Genomic DNA, 10,968 nt, shown 5'->3' on the forward strand with positions numbered 1-10,968 from the left:
AGGCAAACACAGACTAAGAGAGAGAGAGAGAGAGAGTGAGTAGTGTGCATGTGAGTGTGGGACACTCCCTACTGACTGTAGTTATCATCAGCTGACACTTCCTTCTCTCTCTTTTCAATTTCTCACTCTCTGTGTCTCATATTCTGAGACACTTTTGGTTTGTTTTTTCAGTGTTTTCAGCAATTGTTGTTTTGCCAGTTCCTGAGAAAAATTGCTCAATTGCATTGACTATCTGAGCCGTGCATTTGGGACAGTTTTAATCCTATTGATTTATGCAGTAAACACATCATTTGTGACAGTAGAGGTGGCTTTGGAGGCTGGGCTGGAGTGTGTTCAAGCTATTAAATGTACACCTGTACCATTGACCGCCATATCCCACTGCAGCTACCACCCACCCACCTTTTGGTATGAATATGTTTCGCCATACACTCACCCATCCCTGAGGCTACCGCTTTCTTACACATTTGCCAATACAAACGCCTCAGGTGCTTTGCTTCAGAAGCAATGTAGCTTTTATTTGAGTTTTAGGAGGTAATTTTCTAATTTCTGCTGAACAACCTTGCAGTGATTGAAGATGACTAATGCTTTGCAAAGGATGGTAGGATTGCGAAGCGTAGCTGTGGCAACGTTTCTTCTTTCCTCCCATGTTTACGGTCACTGTTCAAGAGTTGCTTCACTTTAAGCATTCTTGTCCTTTTTAATTAGGGGTGATTTATCAATACTTGTTTTCTGTTGTTATGTACATTTAGTGCAGTGTTTTTACCCACTTTTTATACTTGCTTCCCACCAACACCACCAATGTACCAATGTAATTTCCACTTTACATATGTGTATGTAAGTACAGAAATGTAGGCAATCTGGGTGTTATATTTTCTCTTTCTTTTCTCTTTTTGTTCTTTCTCTACTCTGAGAAATACTTTGATTTTCTTCTCTTTATCAAAACTCTTTTTCATATGTGCTGTATGTGAATATGGGTATAGCATGTTTTCTTCTCTTTCGCAGCAGTTTAAATGCTGTGTCAAATGTAGTGAATGATGATAAAGTGTTTACGTCACTGCACTTAATTCAGTGTGAAATTCAATTCTGGGTTTTTTTCTTTGTTGTAGGAGTGGACAGTTTGTTATGACAGACTCCATATGTTGGCACTACACTACATAACACACACACACACACACACACACACACACACACACACACACACACACACACACACACACACACACACACACACACACAGTATTCAGTGGAGATAAAGACTCAGGGAGGACAGACGGAAGTCTATAGGGGGGCTGGTGTGTATTTGGTGCGTGTTAACTGCAGAGAAAGAGATGGACCTGGAAATGTTTGGAACCAAAGAAGTACCAGTTATTGTGTATTACCTAATTTCACGAATAATACATTAAATAGTTTACTTGGATTGCAAAAATATTCATTTTACGCACATGCCCCTGGTCCTTCACAATATTTGCTGCATTTCTTACTTTCTTCCTATTGCCTTTTTTTTTGTTTCTCATTTTTACGATAGCAAGACTGATTGTTACAGTGGGTTTGCAGAGGAAGGGGGATTGGCCCCAAACACAGACAGAACAGTCATGACCCCTCTGCTGTGATGACATATGGTTTCTCTCTGGAAAAACCAAAACACCCAGTTCAAATCTGCCAGCTAGCTATATCACTCTGGACCTCTCAGTCACACAAACCACAGTCTGCCTCAGGCTGTTATGAGTTAAGGATTCTGGTCTTGTTTTGGGTCCGTGTCTTTTGTAATACTGTTTTGCCCATGTTTGCTCTGTGTTCTATTGATCCTGTTTAAGTCTGTTTTTGGTTCTGCGTTTCTCTGTGTAGCCTTGTTTGTCATTTTATTCATTCACATGTTTTAGTTTACTTAGTATCTGTATTGTCTCTTATCTTAGTTCTTAGTCCTGCAATTTAGTTCTTTGCCTCAATTCTTAGTCCAGTGCCTTAGTTCATGTTTAGTGTTATTCCTGGTGTGTGTATTTCTGTGTTTTATCATTTGGATCTTGTCTTGTTTACGGTTTTGTAGCTTAGTTTATTCTTATGTTTATCTGCATGTTTTTACCTGTTCGAGTCCTTAGTCCTATGTCTCCATGTTTCAGTGTAGTCCTGTCTCCTGTTTGGTCCTGTCTCTGTCCATGACCAGATTTTGCGGTCTCTCCATGTTTTGTGTTTTACTTTGGTAGATCTGTCCTTGTGTGTTCCTGTGTACTTTACTTCCTGCTTTATTTTGTAATATTCTGTGCCTGGTGTTCTTGTCTAGCTTTGTTCCTGTTGTCTTATTAGGTTGTTGATTCTGCATGTGTTTTTGTACTTTTGTTTATGGATCTGTGTCTGCTTGTGTTTTTAGTCATTTTAGTTTATTCTTTATTCTGTTGTGTTAGTTTCCTGCCTGGTTGCCTTGATATTTCACTGTGTGTCTGCTGTGTGTCTGCTCCTCATGTCATTCACGTGTGCACTCCCTCCCTGCTTGTTTGCCTGTGTATAAATTTCCCTCAGTTGTTCTCATTCTTCGTCACGGCCTTCGTCGTCTGTGTTCCGTCCTGTCCCTGCGCTTTTGGATTAATCCTTGGTTTGTTCCTTATTTATGGATTTTCCCTGTGGATTAAGTTTTTGTTTGGTTACTTTTGTTCAAACATTAGCCACTGAGCTCCCAGAGTAAGCCTGCTTTATTTGTTTAATAAATCTTCAATTGAACTGCATCCTCCTCACTGTAGTCTGCATTTGGGTCCTACTTTCCTCGGCACACAGCCACCCATGACACTGCCAACAGCTCAGATTTTGGACATCAGCCCAAAGCCCCCCTCCACTGCCAGCCATTTCCCCAACCTTACTCTGCTTGTTGAAAATAATTTGTTTAAACTTACCTGCTGCCTCCGATCTGCTTTTGGGTTCTACACTAGGAAACCTGACAAGAACAAACTGACTGGTGCAGTTCAATGATTTATTGCACGAAAGAGCTTACAGGCAGGTACTAGCAGGCAGGCAACAAATAGGTAGGCAGATACATATAACAGAAACTAGAAAAAACCCGTCAACTAGGATGAATTGGCAATGAACAAAGGAAGCAAACCGGTTTACTGTAAATGGTGAGTGGAAGAAGAGGGAATGAGTTGCAGGTGAGGAGTGGGTAGTTGGGTGCAGCAGTCTGGTGAAGGGGAAAGGAGGGAAAGTCCGAGGGCATCTGCTGGTGGATGGCTTGAGGATGACAGGTCTGGAGAGCCAGAGACAGTGACAGAGAGCAATACAGAGGGCTGGGGATGAGAGAGTGTGGCTAAAGAAAGTGGCTGAGGAGAATACTGTGAAACTTATGTGTATATCTGAGGCAAATATTTGTTTAGGCTGTGGGTCTTTCACAGTAGTACAGAAGGAACACAGACTACACCAAATGAAAGGAGATGGTCCACGGTAAAATGGGTGTGACGTTGCAGTGACAGTACAGATATAACTAATAGCATTATAATCAGGCTGTGGCTGGTAGGATAACCTAAATGAAATTTGGGTGTCCAAATTCTCTTTCTGAAAAATATGCACAAAAAACAGAAACAAAATATACTCGTGTCACATTTGATAGAATCCAAAAATACAGTTGTGCAACCTTTTGTAGGAAATGCACTTTTCTAAATAATAAAAATAATTATGGATGAATTCCACTTAGCTCCTTCAATTTTAGGGTCTTTGTATTGTGCGTGCTGGCTCACTGTCACACTATCGTGGCTCACTGGGACACATGAATACACTAAAGTCATTAATGTTATGAGTAAAACCAGTGCTTTTGCTTCTAAAACAAGTCAAAAAACGGCTTTGACCAAGGCCTGATGAGTGTCTCTTGGGCATTAGTGGCAAATATATTGGCAAATATTGACAATGTTTAGTGTTAGTGTCAATTGCTTAGCACATTATGGAAAAATAACAATATTTTATTGTCATTTACCACAAGTCACAGGCTATTTATTTTAACTCATCGCCAGCCTCATTAAGTGAGTGGAGTGTCTGTGTAGCCTAAATACATGTTTAAACACAAGTGGAATGCATATGGTTTACTCTCTTTTCAAATGGGGGAATCCAAATTAGTTCCTGGGTAGCAGTCTGTGTCTTCCCTGTTTTGATCACCTGATGTGTCTCACCTGTTTATTCCCTCCCTGGGCCTTGGCCCTATTGCCTGCTGTTCTGTCTTTGCTAGATCATTGTCCTGTCATGTGTTCCCATGGATTTATTTTCATCTCTTCCTCAATCCTGTTTTGCTTCCCTGGGCAAAGTTGGATTTGCATGTAATTTCTGGACTTCCACAATGAGTTGTGTACTTTTTGTTAAATTATAGATACCACATCCCAAAGGTGCTCTATTGGATTGAGATGTGGTGACTGTGGAGGCCATTGGAGTACAGTGAACTCACTGTCATGTTCAAGAAACCAGTTTGAGATGATATGAGCTTTGTGGCGTGGTGCATTTTCCTGCTGGAAGTAGACATCAGAAGATGGGTACACTGTGGTCAAAGGGATGGACATGGTCAGCAACAATACTCAGGTAGGTTGTCGATGCTCATTTGGTACTAAGAGGCCCAAAGTGTGCCAAGACAATATCCCCCACATGCTTACACCACCACCAGCCTGAACTGTTGATAAGGCAGGCTGCATCAATACTTGACTTCTTCCCTTTCCCGTAGTCTTGTGCTTTCTCGTCCCTTTCCTCTCTCCTCCTGTCACTTTCTGCAGGTGTTTCTGCCTCTGGAGCTGTGGAGTTGGATCTGTGGTTGCGGGTCACTGCCTCCATGATCCTGCTTGACACCCTCCGCTACAATTGTTACTACTACTCCTATTGTTGTTATCATCAGTGTTATTATTATCACTACTATTACGATTATCATCATTAACATTACTATAAATATCTGTACCATTATTCATTAATTCTGTACCAATATTACCTTTACTATCTGTACTTCTGTGTGTAAATTGTTCCTGTTCTTAGCTGACAGAAGTGGCACCCGGTGTGGTCTTCTGCTGCTGTAGCCCATCTGCTTCAAGGTTCGACGTGTGGTGCGTTCAGAGATGGTATGCTGCAAACCTTGGTTGTAGCAAGTGGTTATTTGAGTTACTGTTGCCTTTCTGTCATCTCGTGTCTGCCCATTCTCCTCTGACCCCTGACATCAACAAGGCATTTTCGTCCAAACAACTGCCGCTCACTGGATATTTTCTCTTTTTCGGACCACTCTCTGTAAACCCTAGAGATGGTCGTGCGTGAAAATCCCAGTGGATCAGCAGCTTCTGAAATACTCAGACAACCCATCTGGCACCAACAACCATGCCACGTTCAGAGTCACTTAAATCCCCTGTCTTCCCCATTCAGATGCCTTGTTTGAACAGCAAGTTGTCTTGACCATGTCTACATGCCTAAATGCACTGAGTTGCTGCCATGTGATTGGCTGATTAGCTACTTGTCCTAACAAGCAATAGAACAGGTGTACCTAATAAAGTGGATAAAACTGTCAGCTAAATAAGTAAATGTAAATGTCATTTGTGCCATCTGCCATCAGACTCCACAACGCTATAGCACTAAACATCTCCCATCTCCTCTGGCAGATCCTATTTTGATTGTAGAAAGTGTCTATATATTTTACATAACGATTCAGCTTTTATTGTATTTTGTTCTTTCTTGTTACAAGATCTCCTTGCCTAGGGCGCAAAATGTCAGGGGACGCCGCAAGAGAAGGTTTTCGACTGGCACAAATCATCTCAGCCCAGCTGCTGTGACACCGGCGTACGCCGTGATAGCAATTAAGTGCACCTTGCGGCTCGCGCTATGAGTTCAGACAGTTGTGGATTATTCCAGCGGAGCAATAAGTAGCCTAATGCACAGCAGAGTATAGGGCAAGTAGAATTAAAAGATGTTAGGAATTCTCATCAAATGATGACGTTAGTCTCTTATTAATAATAGCCTGCTCTGTTTTTTCGACATGTCGGAGAACACAGATGTGGGAGAGATTCTGAATGTGCAGAAAGTTTTGAACATGAGCAGAAAACCTGCTGAAACACAGGATTTATTAAAGTCCAGGAATATATAACTATAAGTTATTTGAGGTGAAAAGGTGCCACATGCAAATCCCCATGCAAAAGACACAAAAGAGGAGGGAAGACTAAATCATGCCTGCAGGTGTGCTGACTCAGCAGGGATTTTATTAAATTAGAAAAGTTGATCTACAGGAGAAATATAGGCTATTTAAAAACAATAGCTACAGTATGTCTGAAAGTTTTACTGCATTATATTCTATACATTTTATATATTTTGAATTGTCACCTGCTGCCTGAATTTTTATTCCCCTTTACATAAATGAATAATTTTACACCATAAATTGAGGCAGATAAGGCAGACATTTTCACCAGAATGCAGGAAATGAAGTCCCCAATGCTTTAAATTTTCTGAGGGAAGACCCCCAGACCCTCCTCTTCATTTGAGTCATCTCCACTATTGAAACTAAACCAGTGCTTTTGCATTTCTAGGAATCTAAGACATACCGCAAGTAAACAGTCTCTGGGTTGACTCACAGTTTATGGACGGGAATAGGTTTGGTCTCCCAATTTAGGCTATGATGTTGAGGTTGACCATGATTTGGCTTTTCACCTATGCATGCTAATTTGGCTGCTGAACGTTTAAAATAATTCTTGAGGATAGGGGAGCGATGGCCCCAACCCCTGAGGTGCACTTTTTAGGGTTGGGCATGGGGGGGGGCGCCAACATTGCCAGGGCCGGCCCTGCAAGTAGCCTACTAGTATCTAATCAATTGTTCGTAGTAGAGCAGGAATAGTTATTAGTAACTAATAAATAAGTACAAGTAGCCTTTATATTGCTACCACTAAGTTTTAAGGAATACGTGTTAAAACGACTTGCCATAGGCCTACACAGTAGCAGCAGGTCACACAGTGGCCTCTCTGTACCAGCTGGGATGGTTATGAGTGAAAACCTCAGCCCTCCGGTGATTGGAGGAGGACTGCTACTCTTCCACCTCAGATTGGTCCGCTGCTTTGCCCTCGTTCGGAGGACTCCATCCAATCACAACGTCGCAAAGTTCTGCTGCGGAAGAGGGATGCGAAGGAGATGGCTGAACTTAGATAGCCTTGTGTTTGGGAATATCTTCACCATGGACCTTCTCCTGAGGAAAGACGGGAGCAGAGGACGACTGTTTGTCCTTGCACTAGTGTTTGGGTGGTGTTTCGGGTCTGTGAGCTGTTTCGGGCAGAGCCTCGACAGCGAGTTCACATTTATGCTACCAGCCGGAAGATCCGAGTGTTTCTTTCAGACAGCAGTAAAGAATGGTACGATGGAGGTCGAATATCAGGTAACTGTGTTTGTGGTCCGCAGACATAATCACGCAGTGTGTTAACATTTACATGCTATCTGTTACAGGCAGCGATACAGGAACACCATGTTGATGGCTAACAGTCAACTTATTAACCACTATACCGTAAGCTAGCATACTCTATGCATATTTGTATATTCCAGCATTAAACTGCAGCAGTACAGGAAGCTAATGACAGCTCACGTTCCTCCACTCACTTCATATCGTGGGAGTTAACCAGTCTAATAACCACGTACTGTGGGCTCACAGCTTCCTGAAACTGTGGTAAAACGGCCCATCGTCAAGTCAGACTATTATATCTGGTACTTTGTGTGCAAGATTGCAATACAAGCAGTGCTTCCCCACAGAGATTGATGCAAGTCTTTCACTTCACTTCACTTCAGTGATCAAAAGATCAGCAATATAAAAATACAGGAAATGAGATAACACATCACAAATTGAGTGTAGTAGGTCTTATTAATGAGTCACTGTGTAAATGACAGGCTGGATGTCTGATAGCTTCAGATCCTGGAAGCCTCTGGTCATCCGGCAGGTTAACGTCCTGAAGCGAGGTCCTGGCCCGGCGAACAACAAAGGGAAATAGGAACGACAAAACCCCATAACAAATTGTCTGGCATTTATTGAGGCACTAGTTTTAGCTGTTGAAAGGTCGAGAGCAGAATCAGTCAGTTCTCTTACAGGATGCCCACTCATCAGCGTTAATTCAACACACAGCTGCCACAGGAGCTCTGAGTGCCCGGTGAAATCTCCAGTCTAGTGCTACAACTAACAATTATTTTCATTATCCATTCATCATTATCTGCTGGATATTTTCTCCATTAATCATTTGGTCCGTGAAATGCCAGAGAATGGTGGAAAAACAAGCTGAACGTGATGTCTTGTTTGTTTTGTTTAAACAAAGGATCCATATCCCAATGATATTCAATTTAATATTAGAGAGGTACAGTAGAGATGCTGGAATGAGTGTGAATTTTTGTGATAATTTGACAATTATCAAAATCGTTGCAGATTCATTGGTCAGCTGCATGTTTCAGCTCTACTACTGTACTGTGTAACATCATATAAATGTAAAACAGTTATTTACACATGAACAGGTCTCATAAAGGTCTACTAGTCAGCAGTGTGTTTGTTTAGTGGGAGAGTCCCTAGTAGATGACAACATACTCTCCCTCGAAAGGCACACATAATCTCTCTTGAAAATTTGTGGCTTGGTGGCCTGTTGCAAGATGCATGATCATATAAGTGCAGGGAGATGGTACCATCCCGGCTGAGAGCCCCCCTCTCCACATACAGGATTTCCTGTCTGTCAAAAATAATCCTCACTAAATGGTTGCAGAAAATGGTTTTATTGACAATATCATTTGTGAGCATGTTGCTTGTTGCTCTGTGTGTGTGTTTGTGTGTGATATCTATTATTTGTGTGTGCACATCCAGGTGATTGCTGGGGCCGGTATGGATGTAGACTTCACCATCCTCTCTCCAGAAGGCATCCTGCTTATCATGGAGTCTCGGCGCTCAGACGGAGTCCACGTGTTAGTGCTACCCCACACTGGCCTGAATCCTTGATCATATTACTGAGCGTTGTTGGTTCTGTCTGTCTTATCGTTCACTTATATTTCCTGTTGTTCCAGGTTGGAGCCTACGCATGAGGGAGACTATCAAATGTGCTTTGACAACAGCTTCAGTCGCTTCTCAGAGAAGATCGTGTTCTTTGAGATCATCATCGACGGTCAAGGAGGAGATGTGGGTGGAGATGAGGAGTGGGCGGGATTAGAGGAGCCCGATGGAAGCCTTCTGGAGTACAAGCTGGAGGACATCCGGGTGAGATGCCTGTTTTGGGGTGTAGAAGTTAATTCTATGCAGCTGATCTCCTTAATAAACCCATGTTGTTAGATATACTCAACCAATGTCTATAAAAACATCCAGGCAAGAAGAAAAGGAGAGATAGTTGTAACAGGTTTGTTGTGTTAACATTTATTTAAAACTGTACTTTTGAGACCATCGTTTCCACTTTATTGACTCTGCTTCTCACTCCCGCTTCTTTGTCATTGCAGCCATCATTTTTTAAATTCCCTAAAGCTTTCCTCACATTTTCCTCAGGAGTCCATGGACTCTCTGCACAGGCGCTTGGAGCGCAGCCGGCAGATGCAGACGGTGTTGCGGGCTTTTGAGGCACGGGACCGAAACCTCCTGGAAGACAACCTGTGGAGGGTCTCATTCTGGTCCTGTGCCAGTGTGCTGGTGATGCTGTGTGTGGCCCTTACCCAGGTAAATGGAGCACTGGGGTCATCACATTTCTGGGGGTTTACAAGCTCAAATAAGGACAGAGGAATTACTTCCTGTTTTAACCTGTCACACAGTTTGAAACATCATGCTGTCTGTGTTTATTTCTCCATTCCCAGGTCTACACGGTCCGTAAACTGTTTGACGATAAGCGGAGGGTCTGCACATAGAGGGTTTATTTTGCAGTGATAAAAGTCTGGGAAGGAGAACAACATGACACAAGATGTTACCCATTCAGATTATGCTCCATTGTTTTTCATTTTGTCTACATGAACACCAGCATTCAACACCAATTTTAGTTGTTGTTTTTTGATAGGTTTGTGAGCAATAATTAATCATTAAAACATCAAGGGTAACCAGATGAGGAAGACGTAGAGGAAGTTGGAGTTTCATTTCATTTAGTGCCTTTTATGTCAAATCTTACCACAAACCGATGAGGAAATCCATTTTCAAAGGCACTGCCTACATAGACAGAGCAGGAAATGTTGTAGTATATTGCCGTCCTACACTTCTGAAACAAGTGAGAGGTTTTGGGGATTTTTTTGTTAAAGGTAAAATGATTCTTATCAAAGGTTAAAGGTTGATTATATGACACAGCTCAAAAACAGAACTACTGGTTTGCCTTACAAGGGATAACAATGTGCAATAGTGCTGTCGGCGTATTTGTTCTACCTGAAAGTTTAGAATATTTCCCTGGCATTAGTGATTTGTCCATGTGACTGGGTATTTTCCTTGGTTACGGCCTTGTTGATGGTTAGCTTTTTTTTTGAGATGTTACTGATTTCTTTTCACATGCCAGTTCAAGCCCATGCTGACCTGTCGACAAATAAGAATGTAGAATAAGATGGGATGATTTACAGTGCGATTGCCAATAATGTAAATGTGTCTGTACTCAGACAAATATGTAGTGCGTACGTTCAGATATATATTGGGATAATTCAGTGAACACACTGATTGTTAGATGTGTGTTTGTATGTTTCTGGCTTCTATTCTGATTTCTAGATGATCAAATTTCAAACAAATGTATGTTTTTGTCTACACATTGTGACATTTTGATTCTGCTCAGACAGCTACTGAGTTGTTTTTTTTACTAAGAACAGACTTTCATTATGTGTTCTAAAGAATAAGTAAAAATCAGGTTTTCATGGGCATCATTGTTATTAATAAATGCATTTTTTACACATTAAGTGCTTGGTTTGATGTGTTGTACTTGTAGAATAAAACATGGTAACACAGAGAGCTGACAAATGAATAATTTCTTTAAAAGGGTTCTGTGAAGACCTACATATTATTCTCCGTTATTTGTATCTTTTAGA

At 41.6% G+C, this 10,968-nt stretch overlaps 1 protein-coding gene across 1 annotated transcript; it reads left to right on the forward strand.

The window, feature by feature from the left end:
- Positions 1-7,047: 7,047 nt before the first annotated feature.
- Positions 7,048-10,839, forward strand: tmed1b (transmembrane p24 trafficking protein 1b). The gene is made up of 5 exons (XM_046046647.1): positions 7,048-7,348; positions 8,804-8,901; positions 9,001-9,190; positions 9,470-9,637; positions 9,772-10,839. Exons 1-5 carry the CDS (start codon positions 7,097-7,099, stop codon positions 9,820-9,822), a joined length of 759 nt encoding a protein of 252 aa, XP_045902603.1. The 5' UTR covers positions 7,048-7,096; the 3' UTR covers positions 9,823-10,839.
- Positions 10,840-10,968: the final 129 nt, after the last annotated feature.

The sequence above is a fragment of the Micropterus dolomieu genome, linkage group LG04, assembly GCF_021292245.1.
Source record: "Micropterus dolomieu isolate WLL.071019.BEF.003 ecotype Adirondacks linkage group LG04, ASM2129224v1, whole genome shotgun sequence".
NCBI lineage: Eukaryota > Metazoa > Chordata > Actinopteri > Centrarchiformes > Centrarchidae > Micropterus > Micropterus dolomieu.

Coding starts and splice junctions, on each gene's coding strand:
- tmed1b (XM_046046647.1), top strand. CDS start 7,097: ATGCGAAGGAGATGGCTGAACTTAGATAGCCTTGTGTTTGGGAATATC. Junction 7,349..8,803: donor CGATGGAGGTCGAATATCAG/GTAACTGTGTTT, acceptor GTGCACATCCAG/GTGATTGCTGGGGCCGGTAT. Junction 8,902..9,000: donor CGCTCAGACGGAGTCCACGT/GTTAGTGCTACC, acceptor CTGTTGTTCCAG/GTTGGAGCCTACGCATGAGG.